Source organism: Panthera uncia (genome assembly GCF_023721935.1).
Source record: "Panthera uncia isolate 11264 chromosome C1 unlocalized genomic scaffold, Puncia_PCG_1.0 HiC_scaffold_4, whole genome shotgun sequence".
NCBI classification, from domain to species: Eukaryota; Metazoa; Chordata; class Mammalia; order Carnivora; family Felidae; genus Panthera; species Panthera uncia.
The window spans coordinates 41,435,608-41,453,078 of record NW_026057585.1 but is presented as its reverse complement, the minus strand read 5'-3'; the positions used below and the strand labels follow the sequence as shown (position 1 = coordinate 41,453,078).

Genomic DNA, 17,471 nt, shown 5'->3' with positions numbered 1-17,471 from the left:
TTCTCCTTCTCCTCCTCTTGCTCCTCCTCCTTCTCCTTCTCCTCCTCCTCCTCCTCCTCCTCCTCCTCCTCCTCCTTTTGTCTGGAAGGAAAGCAGATTGACTTTTAGTCATCACCAAGCATTTCTAGAGTGGCTACAGCAGAGGTAATGCCTCTGTCTCAAAGTACTGTATGCAGTGAACTATCACTTTTCCTCCTACTAGCTAAGAATACAAGCTAAGGGTAACTACTCACTGAAACATTTCCCCCACCAAAAAAAAGTCTCTATAGGCTAAGTGATTTGATGAAGGTCACTTGCTGCTAGTAGAAGAAAGCTGAGATTGGAGGCTAGCCTTCCTGTTCCAGCTGTTTTCATAGTGGGGTTTAAAAGGTACCTTTGGGGGCGCCTGGGTGGCTCAGTCGGTTAAGCGTCTGACTTCAGCTCAGGTCATGATCTCACGGTTCGTGAGTTCGAGCCCCACATCGGGTTCTGTGCTATCAGTTCAGAGCCTGGAGCCTGCTTCGGATTCTGTGACTCCCTCTCTCTCTGCCCATCCCCCACTCATGCTCTGTCTCTCTCTATCAAAAAATTAATAAACATTAAAAACATTAAAAAAATCTTTAAAAAAAAAATAAAAGCTACATTTGGCCTCTTTGTATGTTAGTCATTACACTCAAAAACTCACTGGGATACATGCTCTTTAATTATATCATTTTCTTTTTCAAATTGTTTCATACTGGAGAAAATAACACCATTCACAAGCCTTTAAGTTGCCCTACATGGCCCAAAGGGGGATGGGATATTGCACTGAAAATGAGGTCTTCAGCAACTTCTTAAATATTTCCTTTTTAATTGAGTGTAAGTAGTAAACTCATAACTGTTTCAAAAACAATGTGGTAAGCCTCATTATTAAGACTTGTTATTTCTGACTTACGTGAGCAATTCAAAAGAAGGAAAATTAGCAATGACATGAATGGGACATTATGCGCTATAAGTCTGGGTACGTCAACCAAAAAAGGAGAGCCTGGGCCTTCTTGTAAGTTGGAGAACATAAAGAGAGCAAGCCTGGTCTTGGCTGTGTGTTATAGATGCCATGACCAGGAAAAGGCAAAAAGAAAGTAGAGACTGGTACCTTTACTGCCAAGCATAAACTCTGGAGGCACTTGTCCTGAGGGCCATTCTTTAAGTACATGATGTCAATTTCTATTTCCTTCAGCATCACAGTGTCAGTGAAGTAGAACAGTGGATGTTTCCACAAGATAGTAAGTGACAGAGAGTCTTATTCTCTCTTCACTGGCGAGCAGAGCTAGTAGCTATCCGGTTGGTATGGTTTCAGGGGGTGCAAATACAGATGTCTCCAGAAGCCAGGAAGGATACTGGCTGGAAATACGAGACTGGCCAAGGGGGCAGGGGCAGACGCCCTCCCTGCACGTCAGCACCACTACTCTGCTCCACCTGACTGACCCAGTGACCCAGATCCTCTACATTTTCAGGGAAAGCTAAATTTCTGGGTCTTGCATGTTTCTTTTCTATTTCTAAATTAGGAGGCTCCTGATTTTGAAGTGTTGCAACCCCTAGCTTGTATTCTTAGCTCGTAGGAGGAAAAGTGATAGTTTACTGCATATTATTGAAAGTTCTGACATAGGATTTTGTAGTATTTGTAAATCTCAATAGTATGAAAAGAGGTGAATATGAGATAAGGATTTGGTTTTAAATACTAAAAGCAAGGTTTGTTTGGAATGTGAGAGCTATATTGCAGAGACAATATGTCAAGAAATTAAGGCGCCTGGGTGGCTCATTTGGTTGAGTGTCTGACTCTTGATTTCGGCTCAGGTCATAATCTTGAAGTTTGTGAGGTCAGGCTCTGCACTGAGCATGGGACCTGCTTAAGATTCTTTCCCTCTCTCTCTCTCTCTCTCTCTCTCTTTCTCTCCCCCCCACCCCCCTTCCCTGCTCGCATGCACACGCGAGGTCTCTCTCTAAAATAAAAAAATATGTTGGGGCACCTGGGTGGCACAGCCGGTTAAGCATCCAACTCTTGATCTCGGCTCAGGTCATGATCTCATGGTTCGTGAGTTCGAGCCGCACATCAGGCTCTGCACTGATGGCACAGAGTCTGCTTGGGATTCTGTCTCTCCTTCTCTCTGCCCCTCCCCCGCTTTCTTTCTCTGTCTCTCTCTTAAAATAAGTAAATAAAATTTAAAAAAATTAAAAAATTTGTCAAGAGTAATAGAGTGGAAAGAGCACTAGACATGGAATGAGCATTTCTAAGTCTCAGTGTGTCCATGGACATGGGTCTTAGTAGCTCCTGCCTCAGTTTCTTCATCTGTAAAGCTAAAGATTTGATTCAGTTTCTATGTGAGTGCTCTTCTAACCATAACCTCGGTGACCCCCCACGCCAGTGAAATCCACACAGCACCTCATCAGGGATCCCCCTTCTCGCTGAGCAGTTTTTGCTTCATTCTGAATTACAGTGTTCTCTTCTGTTATGTAGTGATGGGATAAGAACAACAAGAGTCTATTCCACAAGGGTGCAGAGAATATCAGAAAGACAAAGGGCAGAAGGGGAGTTCCAGAATGAACCACGCTTTGGTAGCGCACTCTATTTTCTTGCATCAGTATTTCCTCTATTCTGTCCTGCCAGGTCTAGCCATTTTGTGGATGATAATTAGACCTCTTATCAACAGCGACGAATCCTGACAACAGTTAAGGATTCAGAGTCGTAGCAGCAGCCGCCATCTATGGAGTGCTCGGCACACACAGGGCACTGCGCCAGGTACGAACGTTCATATTCCTCCCAACAACCCCAAGTGATAGGTTTCTAGAGAACTGTTCCTGCGCTCGTTCCACAGATGGGAGCATGAAGGCTTAGAGAGGAAGAGCCATCTGTGCAGAACACGGGACGGGGGAGGCGGCTCTCCAGGGACGCTGGCTCCAAAGCCCCAGATCTTATTCACACCCCAGAGGCTACGTCGTCTTGGTGCACTCACACCTTTCAGGCTCTGTGAGTCAGGCTTCAGTTCAGATCCAGCATCTGCCACTCACGGAGCATCTGTGGAAAAGGAGTTTAACCTGTTTCAAGCCTCAGCTTTCTGATCTGTAATGGGGAAGAATTGAAGTGCCTGCCACAAGTCTTGAGGATGAAGTGAGCTAGAGGAGGCACACCAGGTACTTGGAAGCATCCCACAAATGGCTGTGATTATGGTTTTTTGTCCATTATTGTGCTCTGTTGTCTTCTCACCGAAGATTCGGAAGAAAGAGGCTGCAAAACCATCATGTCAAGCTGAAAAGCAAGGAAATCACAGAACAGATGAACAGGACATTTCTCCAGGGAGCCAGAGATAGGGGCTACAAACGAACTCCAGGGGCCCCCCACACAGCCCCGTGGCCCTGCCCACTGGACCTGTTGGTTCCTTACAGCCCTGGGGAAGCAGTGAAACCACATAAACTCCCAGGAGCATCTAGAAAGAAAACAAATGCTCTCTCTGCTTAAACTGTTCCTCTGTAAAGGAATCACATCCTCTGAAGACAGGGCAGAGAACACCCCTGGACCTTCCCGCATGTAATTTGTTACAGGCAGGAGTATTAAATGTTGCCCACGGCTCGGTGGCATGGAACACGGAAAGACACGTCCTTTCTCTAGATAAAATCTGAAGAAGGAGAAAAAGGCCCTCCTCCTGCCAGCTGAGCAAAGCTGAAGGGGCATCCTGCTTTGTTGTCACTGCAGAGGCAGCCTGGGAGCACAGGTGATGGTGAGGGACGTTGAGCAGGAGAACGCCCTTCACTGCCTTGAGGACGGGCCCAGCCATGTCTACTTTTCTCCTCACCCCTGTGTGTTCTCACCGAGGGAGATGCACCTTCACAGCTCAGGGCAGTGGAGGACTGAAAGCAGTTGGTGCCAGCAGTTCTGGGGACAGTTCCCCACACTGTGCCGAGCACCAGCTCCATTCCCACCTCATGTAAGCTCTCAAGTCTAGCCCGGAGGACCTTCTGCCAGACATCAGCGTGCTGGAGAACTGACGCCTGGATCCTGTGTTGACAGTGATCTGAGTGGCAGAAGGTTCCTGAAAGTTCTTGCCGCTGCAGCTGCAGTGCTTCAGGAGGCCAGTTCTTTTTGGTAGAAAACCCAGCTTGGATGCATCTGCAGTCCTGGGACATGTTTTAACAAGCATGTCACATTGAAAAACCTGCCACTTTGCTCATAGTGACGGAGATGTAGGAGTGGCTCAGATTTCATTTTCCTCCTCCAAATACTTGTCTTTTCCTTTAAAAAAAAAATTAAGTTTATTTATTTTTGAGAGAGGGAGGGATAGAATGCAAGCTGGGGAGAGGCAGAGAGAAAGAGGGAGACACAGAATCCAAAGCAGGCTCCAGGCTCCGAGCTATCCGCACAGAGCCCGACACGGGGCTCGAACTCATGAACTGGGAGATCATGACCTGAGCCGAAGTCGGACACCCAACCAACTGAGCCACCCAGGTGCCCCAATGCTTGTCTTTTTCTTTAAACCGGCCTGAAAACTAAAAGGTTTTAGAACCAGACCACAGACATCAGGCCATGTTTCCAACACAACACTATAGCAAAAAGACCCAGGTGCACCTGGATGGCTCAGTTGATTAAGGGTCCAACTTTGGCTCAGGTCATGATCTCATGGTTCCTGAGTTTGAGCCCCGCATCAGGCTCTGTGCTGACAGCTCAGTGCCTGGAGTCTGCTTCGGATTCTGTGTGTGTCTGTCTCTGCTCCTCCCCCACTCTTGCTCTATTGCTGTCTCTCTCTCTCTCTCTCTCTCTTTCAAAAATAAATAAACATTAAAAAGAAAAAAAGACCCAGACCATAGTCTACATGAAAACCCCTCAGACTGCATTTATACTGTCAAATCAATGCAAAGAGTGAAGGTAAGTATCCATATTATTTTGATGATGAAGAAAGCTTTAATTGTACTAATGATGTTGAGCAATGGTCTTTGAACTGTAAAGAAGGGATACTTTTTCGACTGGGCTCTCCTCATGAGCATTTGAAGTTGACAGGTATGCTTTGGAAGGGATTCTCATGTTGAACTGATACTTGCAATGTGTCTAGAATGTGGTTCTGAGAAGCAGTTGAGGCTGTGGCTTGCATTCATGAGGCAGTTCCCACATACTTGCAGCTTCCTTCTCATTATAGTCCTATGGTTTGGGAGGCAGTAGGAACTGGGGTGTATGAATGCCTCTCATGGAACGTTGTCAGTAACAACCTATTCGAAAGTTGGTGTAAAACCACAAGAATCACTTATTATTACCTCCAAACCCTCAAGGTTGCTTATATGATTCATACGGTTGCAGTCAGAGATAGGCTGGGGCTAGAAGCATTAAAGCCTCTCTCACATCTCTGGGGGCTGCTGCTAGCTGTTGGCTGGCACCCCATATGGAGCTGTTGACCAGAGCACCTACAAATGGCCTCTTCATCTTGCCTGGGCTTCTGTGTTCCAGGGTCAAGCAGCATCCCAAAGAAAGAGCCAGGGAGAAGCCATGTCACCATTCTAATCTAGCTTCAGGAGTCACACAGTGACTTTCCACTCATGGGAAGTAAGGCACTAGGGTCAGCCCATAGTTAGGGCTGATTACGGAGAATTACATTGTGCCTCTTTTTTTTTTTTTAAGTTTATTTATTGATTTCGAGAGGAAGGCACATAAGCAGAGGAGGGACACAGAGAGAGAGAATCCCAAGCAGGATCCACGCTGTCAGCACAGAGCCTGATGCAGGGTTTGATCCCATGAACCGTGAGATCACAACTTAAGCGGAAATCAAGAGTCAGACCCTTAATCAACTGAGCCACTCAGGTGCTCCCAGATTGTGCCTCTTGATAAAGGGGTGTCAATAAATTCTAAGATATGAAAAACTTCCAGTCTTTTTTAAAAAGTAGTCAAACCAACCTCCCTGTTCAAAAGCAGTCACTCTTTTCCTCCATCCCCTGCTCATCCACTCAAGTCCTGAGGAGTAGCGACTCAAATAAGCCAACCACAGTCCAACAACCAAACTGGCTGGGGCTGGAGGATGATGCTTTGATCGTTTCCAAAGACAAAGCTCTCTGTGAAACCAGAGTGCCAGTTCCTCTCTCAGAAGCCCCAGAAATAAGCAAATGATTCTAAGTGGTAGAGGTAAGACCCCTGCGTGGTAATGACTTTATTACATTTCGGTGCTGCCATGCCCAGAGTCAGGCTGCTGGATGTGATGTGTAAGTCTCCTCGCACCCTCTCTAAGCTAAGCAGTCGGCGATATCCATTGTCTGAGAGCCTGCATTGCTCATGCGAGCCTTTGTCCTGGATAACAGCTCCTTTTCATCAATATGATACATTGCACTCTGATTTTCTACTTCTGTCTTTCTTTCTGGATATTCCTTTCTCCTCTCTGATTGCTTTTTCTTCTTAGACCATTACTCTACTTGATAGTGCCAGGTTATCATTGGATCCCATCTCCCTCTCCAATAAGCCTGTGATTGATACTAATCTTCCTCGTGGGACACATTTTATAGGATGCACAGTGGAAACCACTCTCTAAATCTCAGCTTTATATGTGCTGACAATTTACAAGGTTGCACCTCACACTAGTCTCAGGAGGCTTAAGGGGAAATTTAAGAACTGTGTAATCAGACCTCCTAATAAGAACAGAAATGCCTTTCATACACAGACGCTGTCATGCCATTCAGCAGTCTGCGCTATGCCACTCTTTGTCTTTTGTAAAACAAAATTTCTTCAGAATGCACATCTAGTGCTATTTGGGACATGGCAGGTTCCTAGCCAGCATGCATCATGTCTTCTGAGGAGAGTGGTATTTTAATTATTCCAATAAAAGCTTTCTCTTGCCATCAATTCCATAAAAACAGAAAATTACACCTCACAGAAGCAGGTTTGTTACACAATGTAACTGCACCTTTCCTGGGAAATCCTGAGCGATTTACAGACATAGTGTGTTACCCTCTCCCATTGACACATGCTTGGGTTTAACTTTATTTTTGCAGACCCAAGAAACTGTTTTGTATAAAGTGTTGATTCCTCCTGTGAACTTTGTAACCATAAAGTATGCAGACCAAGGAAGCCTGTGTAACGCAGTATTTGCCTGCAACAGTATTAGATTCTGAGTGTTCTTCAAGTGAATACCTGTATCCAAAAAATAGAGGTACATACTGGACTCAGAGCTTTTTTTTTTAAGTTTATTTATTTATTTTGTAAGTGACAAAGACAGCACGAGTGGTGGAGGGGCAGAGAGAGAGGGAGAGAGAGAATCCCAGGCAGGTTCCAAGTTGCCAGTGCAGAGATAGATGCAGGCAGGGCTCAGATTCACGAAACCAGGAGATCATGACCTGAGCTGACACCAAGAGTCAGACACTTTTTAAAAAATTTTTTTAAATATGAAATTTATTGTCAAATTGGTTTCCATACAACACCCAGTGCTCATCCCAACAGATGCCCTCCTCAGTACCCATCACCCACCCTCCCCTCCCTGCCACCCCCCCATCAACCCTCAGTTTATTTGCAGTTTTTAAGTGTCTCTTACGTTTTGGCTCCCTCTCTCTCTAACCTTTTTTTATTTTTCCCTTTCCCTCCCCCATGGTCTTCTGTTAAGTTTCTCAGGATCCACATAAGAGCAAAAACATATGGTATCTATCTTTCTCTGTACGACTTATTTCACTTAGCATAACACTCTCCAGTTCCATCCACGCTGCTACAAAAGGCAATATTTCATTCTTTCTCAGTGCCACGTAGTACTCCATTGCGTATATAAACCACAATTTCTTTATCCATTCATCCGTTGATGGACATTTAGGCTCTTTCCATAATTTAGCTGTTGTTGAAAGTGCTGCTATAAACACTGGGGTACAAGTGCCCCTATGCATCAGCACCCAAGAGTCAGACACTTAACCAACTGAGCCACCCAGGAGTCTCTGGACTCAGAACTTTTAAGCAACCCAAGCTTGATTCACGGTTCATTGATTAGTTTTCATGAAACTCACGGAGGGATGTTTCTGTCTCTTAAACTTCGGTATGGTCACACTATGGACCAGTAAAACTGCTGGTTATGAAAATTGGGTTTGTTTTTTATTTTAATTTAAAAATTCAGACTGCTCTACCCAAGGAGAAAATAAAGGTACAAAAACTTTGTTCTTCTGAGTAGTTGGGTTTCACTGCCAATCTCGTTCTCACATCTGATAATACCACCCCTCTGGATCGACCCCTTGAGAAGAGAGGACATCTCACAACCCTTCTGGTTTTATTCCTTACTTCCTCTACAGAAAGATCTGTGCTCTTTCTGAATAAATATTTCTGGGCAAATTGAGTGTTATGGGCTGACCTGTATTCCTCCCTGCCCCAAATCTGCATGTTGAAGTCTTAACCCCCAAGACCCCAGAGCAACTAGTTGGAGATAGGGCCTTTAAAGAGGTAATTAAGTTAAAATGAGGTCTTCAGGGTGGGCCCTAAATCAATCTGACCGATGTTCTTAGAATAAGAGGAGATTAGGGCACTGACAACACAGAACAAGAGACAACCATGTGAGGACACAGTAAGGAGGGGGCCATCTGCAAGCCAGGGAGAGAGGCCTCAGAAGACACCAAACTTGCAGACACTTTGATCTTGGACTTCTGTCCTCCAAAATGAGAAAATAAATTATCACCATTTAAGTCCCCCAGTCTACGGTGTCTTGTTATGGCAGCCCTAGCAAACAAACACTTGCGGAGTTTTTCCTACATACAACAGAAAAGTGCCGGTCGCCAGGGTGGCTCAGTTGGTTAAGTGTCCGACTTCAGCTCAGGTCAAGATCTCATGGTTCATGGGTTCGGGCCCCACATCAGGCTCTGTGCTGACAGTTCAAAGCCTAGAACCTGCTTCAGATTCTGTGTCTCCTTCTTTCTCTGCCTCTCCCTGGCTCACGCTCTGTGTGTCTCTCTCTCTCAAAAATAAATAAAAATTTTAAAACATTAAAAAAAAAGAAAAGTGCCTTTTGCATTTGTAGGTACAGCTCCATGCAAGGTGACAGTGGCCTGGTCTCCTGATTTAGAGTTAAAGCTGTGGTACTCCTTACTTTCAGGATATGAAAGATAAACAAAGCTGGACAATGGTTGAAAACATAAGGTTGCTGATTAAATAGGGAAACCACGGAAAACGTGTCCAATATGAGCTGAACTCAACTTCAACTTGTACAGAGATGATAGGACATTTTATTTTATTTTAAAAAAACATTTTTAAGTTTATTTATTTATTTATTTATTTAGAGAGAGAGAGAGAGGTAAAGAGAGAGAGAATCCCAAGGAAGCTCTGTGCTGTCAGCTCAGAGCCTGACACAGAGCTCAAACCCATGAACCATGAGATCATGACCTAAGCTGAAATCAAGAGTCTGATACTTAACCGACTGAGCCATCCAGACACCTTGACAGGGCATTTTAAAGGGAGAGTGAGGGCACCAGGAAAGGAGCGTGTGGGGCTCAGTAGAGTCAGGGAGTGAAAAACCACAAAAATCAGGAAAGGGGAGGTGGGCCATGTGAAATCCACTTGGGTTTGTTAAGTGGGGCTGAAAGAAGTTAGACTCCTACCTCCCACAGCGACTGGGAGACAGTTTTCAGATGTTGGCTGGAGAAAACAGTAAATTCTTTTGGTGGCCTTGGGTTTTCTCAGGCAGGCATTTTAAGGGGGAACTAGGGTCATCCTAGGGATGCAGTCTTGAGCGGTAAGAAACTGTTAGTATTCATCTTTATAAGCCAAGGTTGACAGGCCTCATCGAGGAAAAGGCTTAGAGGAGACTGGCTAGCATTTGATCAAGGAGAGAATCTTTGAGAAGGGCCACAGAGTCAGGCAGAGCCTAGGTGCTGGCATGTGCTGTTCAGGCCCTTCCAGCACAGGCTCCCGTTGAGAGGCATGAAAAGTAACCAGAGGTCCGTGCTGACGTAGGAGCCTTCAGTAATGGAGCCCAGAGTCGTTCTGAACTGTGGGATGACACCCGTCTGGAAGGCTACTCCATAAAAGCAGACCTGAAATCTGGGGCAGGCTCAGAAATCATGGCAGTGAAGGAGGCGGGAGCCTTCAAGTTTAGAATTTAGGGTTGGCATTTTTTCTGTACCCACTGCACTTTATTATGCTGTGTTTACACAGCACAGGCAAAGAATCACGAGGCCACGCACAGGGGGATGGCAGAATCGGGACATTGCAGAGACAACTCGAAAAGCATGAGCTACAAACCAAGTGGAACTTTTTTGGGGTTTTTTTACTGCAAGTAATTTGGGTCTCGTAGGCAAGTGTCATGTGCTAATACTGACCAACCACAGCCCATGTGAGCAAAGGGGTCACCATCAGGATTGCATGTCTGAGAGAGCCCAGGCATCCAGCTGCAGCCTGAACCAAGGCCGTAGAGCAAATGACTGTTTGGTTCAGGTGGCCTTGCGAGTTTGAAAGCTTCCCAGAAGCCAGGACCACATCACGATGCCAACACCCCAACACTGGCCTGGATCTGTTTCCCCACAAATATTCTCATAGCACCCTGTGCTTTTCTTTCATAGCATTAATTACAGTTTGTAATTATGTACTTATGCAATCTGACACTTGTCTGCTCCACTAAACCATATGTTTTATGAAGGCAGAAATGATGGCTATTTTACTTTCCATTGACTTCCCAGTACCTAATGTGTTCCTAATGTGCATAGAGCTGATGCTCAGGAAATACTTGCTGAATGAAGATGCCCTGAAGCTGTCAGAGCCTCACTTCTGGTATGGAGCATTCTGGGATGCATGGAAGGTCAAGGTCAGGAAGTAGCATCCTCCCAGGGGTGAGCTGAGAATCCCCTGTCCTCACCTGGCCTCAAGGCCTGCAATGACAGGTGTGGATGAGGAGAGCATCTCCTTCTGAAAGGCCAAAGAAAATCTCAATGGCAGAGTCTGACTTTGATGATTTCAGAAAAGACTTTGACATATGAGACCCAAAAACTCTGTAAAGAGGAGAGGAGCAGTGGAGACCTGGCCAGAATAAAGTCTTTGTCCAGAAAGCCCCTGATCCTTGCAGGCAGGAGGAGGTACCACGTGGATGCTGTTCAGCAGCCTCCAAGCGTGCTGTCATGGAGCAAAGACCATCACAATGTGCACAACGCCAGATCCCCAGCTGCCCGTTGCAGGGATTCAGAGAAGCTTCCTATCCTCAGACACCATCTGCTGTGACATGCCTTTTTATGTCACCGAAACACTGGTCAGGTTATCTACCAGGCCCCTCTGCCTTTTCTGCATCTGTATCCTACCTCTGGCCCCTGGCTCTTCGTGGCATAAACGTCAGTAGGCATTGCGAATTACTGAGAAAGCCCCATAGATTCTGAAATATCTCTCTCTCTCTCACACACACACACACGTGCACGCATGCATGCACACACAGACACACACATCCCACTCCAAGGATGCTAAAATACCTGAGAGTTCACCACACTCACTCTTTTGCCTTAAGGGATTAAAGAGATTACAACTGAACCTTTCTTACACCTGGACATAATTTACTTTGTGAGAATCAGTTTTCTCTGGGTACCTGGAATAGTCTTGGAAAACATGGGTCATGTTTTGATGAGATGGATTTTGACCAGGAAATGTGGTTAAGAAGGTCTGGACATGGGGTGCTTTTGTAGCCACAGGGACATCCTTGGGTGGCCAGGAGGCAGATAGCTTGAGTGTGCTGGATATGCAGTAAGGTGGAGAATGGAGGGAAATGGTAGCAAAAGCCAAAAGAAAGACAAAGGTCAGCTAGGGCACAGCTCCAGGCACTCCATCAAGATCACATGCCCTCCCTCATGCTTCTCCCTGTCTCCAGGCAGGTACTGTCTCCTCTCAGACTACAGAGTCCCTGCTGCCAAGACCACTGGCCCAGAGGCCTAACTGCCCTCAGGGGATGGTAAATAGTAAACATGTAAATACAGGGAGAGAGGCTCAGTCTTCTATCATGGAGCTCATTTCCAGAAGGAGGAGGGCACTTGTCCAAACTATTTTCAGGGAAGACTATTATCCCCCAAGAGTTTCTGTTAAGGGAGGGCATTGCATAATGGGAAGGAAACTGAGCTGGAAGTTTTAATGGGAATTCTCATGTCCCTGCGTTGACACTGACTCACTGTATGACCTTGGGCAAGTTCCTTCACCACCTGGAGAGGCTCTTTCTTTCATGGAAATGTCATGCCACCTTTGACTTGTTTGCTGCTGTTTTTTTTTTCAGGAAAAAGCGCCCTGGGAAATGTGATTAAGGAGCCGCTCCTGGCCTCTTAGCCAGAGGAAGGGACTTTCAAGCTCAGACCCTGTGAGCACTTTGGATCCGCTCCTCGTGTTAATTTCCTCCTCCTTTCACCAATCCTGCTGTCTCCGTATAAGGGCACAGCATGGCAGATTGCATATAAAATTGCTTTCTAAAAGGCACACGCATGCATCCTGGCTGGGCTGCCTTTGTGTAGAGCTGGGACTGATTCATCTCAGAGGCCTCATTCCAGCCTTGGCACTGACTTGCAGAGGTGTCATTGGGAGGGGTTGGGAGGGCAACATTAGTGACTCTCCAGGGTGGGGCAAACATAGCCTTGGCTCCGTGAGCCAAGGAGAAGCATAATGTCCAGGGCTCTTCAAAGTCAGCAGAGAAGAGATAGAAGGCAGGTGTCCACCACTGTGTATGTTTTCCTTATCAGTTTCCTATCTGTCCACAGCCTCCGTGATGGCAGAGATACTGTCTAGTTAGCTCGCTCTTGTATCCTTCGCATGTGGAATGGCACTGGCACATAGTAAACTATAAAGAAATAGATTTTGAACCAACAAATGAATGAATGCGAGTGTGTTTGGTACAAGTGCAAGGCTGAAGAGCCCACTCTTGGAGTCTGGCTCTTACCCCAAAGGCTTCGCCTAAACTGATCAAGAGCAAGACAGGCAGAGGTCCCAGGCCTCTGGGTTTGGGTAATCATTTGCTCCGGTGTGAATGTTCCCCCAGGTGGTGGAAGGAATAGCAGAGGGAGAGGTGCTAACAAAGAGTTCCCTCACCTTCACCCCAAAACAGAAAGTAATAAATGTTAGTGACATCAAGGAGAGGAAGAAGGGGCCAGCTCCCGCTGCACCATGGTTGTACGTCTTCCATGATTCTATAATGTAACTAACCCTGAAAGATACATTGCCTGACCTCTAATCATTTAGAACAAAAATAAGTATTGTCTTTTATACTGAAGATGGGTTGCAATGTGTTCGGGTTCCTTTATACTTCAATATGGTGCTTATGACCCAGGACCTGCATTGGGACAGGGGTGAAGGTCTACTTTGGTTTCCCATTGGCTTCTTCCAAAGGCCGGAAGCATAAGCTTGACATGAGTGACCATTTATTGAGATCTGTGTGTGGGATACTGGAGTAAGCTCTGTGGATGAGACAACACCCCCAGGGTGTTTGTAGCCTCACAAGGGGCCCTGGCAAATAAACCATGGTTGTAATAGGGTTGCAGGAATTCAGGTGAGAGATGGTGGAGGGCTGAATGGGGGTGTTCCCAGTGGGAATGGAGAGAATTGCCAGAGTTGGGAGAACTTGAAGTGAAGAATGACAAGATTCAATTAGTAATGGTGGTTGAAGTGGAGAAGGAGAGGGAAAGTTAGTATCACTCCCAGGTCTGTGGCTTTGTCAAGGGGTGGGGCTGGGACCTTCACCACTGGAGAGGCAGAGTGACATTTGGAGAGATGGAAGATGAGTTCAGCTTTAGATGGACTGAGGGTAAGGTTCCCATGTGCCAACCAGTGGGAAAAGTCCATGAAGAAGTGGGCTAATTTAATACTAGGTGTCATATATGGAATGGGAGAGGAGTTTCACCGTTTTAATATTTTTAAACACCAATAATGTTCTAAACAGACGTCTCCTCCTCGTTTGAAGACTGATTTACAGTCCTGTCATCCCTCCTAAGTCTTATTTTCGAAATAAACACCACATCAGCCCTGAGTGCAACTGAAAATGAGCCGAAACAGAGCAGTGGGGAATATGGTCTGTTTGGCTCTGTATTTACCAGTGCCCTTCTCAGTGACCCCAGCTCTGGCCCTCTGCACTGTCAGCTCTGAAGGATATTTAGTCTTTCCAGCCTCAAATTACTTAACCCTCCCATGGCCTTTCAAGACAAATCCTGAGTATCTCAGACACCTTACCTCAGGCATGTCCAGGAATAAGCACAAAAGGTGAAAGTGTCTGCCTCTGCTCAACCTGGCCAGAGAGTCTCACCGTGTCTCATGCCTTCAAAGCCAAAACAAAACTCCCTAGTAAAACAGATCCTCCTGCTCAAGGGGTGTTCACTTTCATTGAAGGTCAGGAAAATGATCAGAGCCTCTTCAGAACTCAGGATACAGATGGTCCCCAACTTACAAAGGTTGGGCTTAAAATTTTTCGACTTTATACTGGTGTGAGGGCAATACACGTTCAGTTGAAACTCTACTTCCAACTTTGGATTGTAATCTTTTCCTGGGCCAGCCGTATGTGGCATGATGCTCTCAGGTGATGCTAGGTAGTGGCAGCTCCTAGTCATTCACATAATAATGGGATACACTTACAACCATTCTGTGCCCAGGCAACCATTGTTTTTCACTTTCAGTACAACGTCCAATGAATAACATGAGATATTCAACACCGCATTATAAAACAGACTTTGTGTGAGATGATATTGCCCAACTGCAGGCTAACCTAAGTGCTCTGAGCACGTTTAAGGTAGGCTAGGCCATGCTATGGTGTTCAATTGGTTAGGTGCATTAAATACATTTTTGGCTTATGATATTTTCACCTTGGGTTTAAAAGGGTTTATCTGTAGGTAACTCCTTCATAAGTCAAGGAAGATCTGTATTAAAAAAAAAAAAAGCCTTGTCATTCTGAGTAGAATTCAAGCTGTAGGAAAACATCATAGTCCTCTGAGCAAATAATGAGTAAATGGGGGCAACTCAGTGGCTCAGTCAGTTAAGCATCCAACTCTTGATTTTGACACAGGTCATGATCTCATGGTTTGTGAGATTGAGCCCCATATCAGGCTCCATGCTGAGCATGGAACCTGCTTAAGATCCTCTCATTTCCGGGGCATCTGGATGGCTCAGTCAGTTAAGTGTCCAACTTCAGCTCAGGTCATGATCTTGCAGTTTGTGAGTTCGAGCCCCGCGTCGGGCTCTGTGCTGACAGCTCAGAGCCTGGAGCCTGCTTCGGATTCTGTGTCTCCCTCTCTCTCTGCCCCTCTCCCACTCACAGTCTCTCTCTGTCTCTCAAAAAATGAATAAGAACATTAAAACTTTTTAAAAATCTTCTCATTTGCTCTCCTTCTGCCCCCTCAAAAAAATCATGAGTAAATGGAAAAATGAAATCCAGTTCTTACAACTTTAGAAACTCATATATTCATTCATTCAACCAACATTTATTACACATCTTCTACATTTAATTAAGCCACTTTGCGGGACAGTATGGGACACAACAATGGAAAGTTCCTCTGCCTCCCTAGGAGGTGACACATGACTGGTCAAGATTGATGAAGAAGTAATTTGCATTATGAAGTGGGTTATATTGATGGCAGAGAGCAGGCCAAGGGCCCTCTGTGAATTAACTCATTGAAACCTCACAGCCTTATGCAATAGTTTATATAATTACCATTATTTTATAGATGAAGAAATTAAGGCACAGGGAAGTTGAGAAATGTGCCAAAGTCAGCAATTGGTAAGTGATGGGATTTGAACTCAAGCAGTTGGAATGAAGGATAATTTGTTGATCAGTTGGTCTTGACATAGGGCCCTAAACAATGGTAAGCTACAGTGACTGGAGTCATTCCAGAAGGAGGCTACTCTATGGGCAAAGACAAGGATGTGACATTTGAATTGAGTGGTGGTCCCATTTGGGGAGTTTAGAGTTCTTGAAATGACCAGTAAAAAATAAGATTAAAAGGATCACTTTTAGAAATGCAGACTTCTCAGGGTGCCTGGGTAGCTTTATCAGTTGAGCATCTGACTCTTGATTTCAGCTCAGGTCATGATTCCAGGGTTGTAGAGTCTGCTTAAGATTCTCTCTCTCTCTCTCTCTCTCTCTCTCTCTCTCTCTGTCTCTCTCCCTCTGCTCACTCTCCTGCTCACACACACACACTCTCTCTCATATATATATATATATATATATATATGAAATTTGGACTTCCCTCTACAGGTAATAGGGAGTTATGGAAGATCTTTTAGCTGGAGTGATATGATCAAAGCTATACTTTAAAAAGAAAATGTGCTTCCTCTACTCTAGCCACTAAGTAAAATAAAGAGACAAAAAAAAAAAAAAAGCTTCCTATCTGCATGAGAGAATAATTACAGTTATACTGCCTGCTTTATAAAATATATAGTAGCTCTGAAATGACGGTTTCTTTATCCTTGCTCACATAGTCAAAAAAGTGGGAGTTCCTAATATCTCTGATTTAAGCAATGATTCAAAGACTGGGTCTTCTTTCATTCCTTGGCTTTACTGTCTTTGACAGGTGGCTTCCGGGTTCACTGTGCCACGTATATCAAGACATCACAAGGGGACAGAGAGTGGAGAAGGCACCTGCTTCTTAAGTTCTCCAATGACTTCTGTTCCAATTTCATTGGGACGCACACGACACCCCTGGAGGCATGGGGACAAGGAATGTGGTTCCTGACTAAGCAACCACTTCCATCTATGACTACACTGGGGGAGGGAAGCATGAATTTTGGTGGAAAGTCTATCACACCTGAATGAGGAAAGAAAAGCTTATTTACCCTTCAGCAATAACTTCTCAGAGCAGTCTAGCACCTCATTTTGAAGCATGGTTGAGGAATGAGTTTTATGAACAAATGAGGCTTAAAATAAAATAACATAAGCATAGTCCCTTTTAGCACCAAATTGTATTTGTCTAAATTATTCCTGAAGGTTCCAAATTGATTTTATACATTCCTACCTAAGTGAACAAAGCTTAACTTAATTTAAGCTTTTCTTGATGATTTAGGATCCCCATTATGAATGTCACTTATTATAATGCAGTGTGTTGTATATGGATGGCTTTTGAGTGGTGTGGAAATATTTGTTTCTGCACTGAATGCCTCCAGAATTCTAGCTGTTCTGTTGAATTTTCTCTTTAATCTTTCTGTCCCCTTAAGAATTGTTATAGTCACTGTGTCATCTCAGTGCCTCTAATGTCTATGTTTTCCAATGCTTTCTTCATTCTCTTGCCATTCTTATTATCTACTAGTTCCTACCACTGTAGATTTTCTTTCTTCTTCTCTTGAGACCCTTCAATCTTCTTTTCTTTGCAACTCTTCCACTCGAGTCTGTTTTGTCTGTTATGGTGGACGGAGCATGCCCACATCTGGGAGTGAGATTGACCCAGCTGCCAAACAGGCTGTGCCTTAGAAACTCTAGGACCTTGAGCACTTTAACCTGGAACTTCTATTTCCTCAAATATAAACCAAGGTGGTAGGTAATACGTACCTTGCTGATTTACTTTAGAATTTAACTGAGATCATAATAAGTATAATA

The 17,471-nt window shown here is 44.9% G+C and overlaps 1 protein-coding gene across 1 annotated transcript in view; it reads left to right on the top strand.

The window, feature by feature from the left end:
- The window catches only part of LOC125912491 (alpha-N-acetylgalactosaminide alpha-2,6-sialyltransferase 5-like), a 139,797-nt gene extending 122,844 nt beyond the window's left edge, over positions 1-16,953 (top strand). Inside the window, exon 3 of the mRNA XM_049616984.1 lies at positions 16,453-16,953. Coding sequence (XP_049472941.1) covers positions 16,453-16,614 — 162 coding nt within the window. The 3' untranslated portion in view covers positions 16,615-16,953. The remainder of the gene's footprint in view (positions 1-16,452) is intronic.
- Positions 16,954-17,471: the final 518 nt, after the last annotated feature.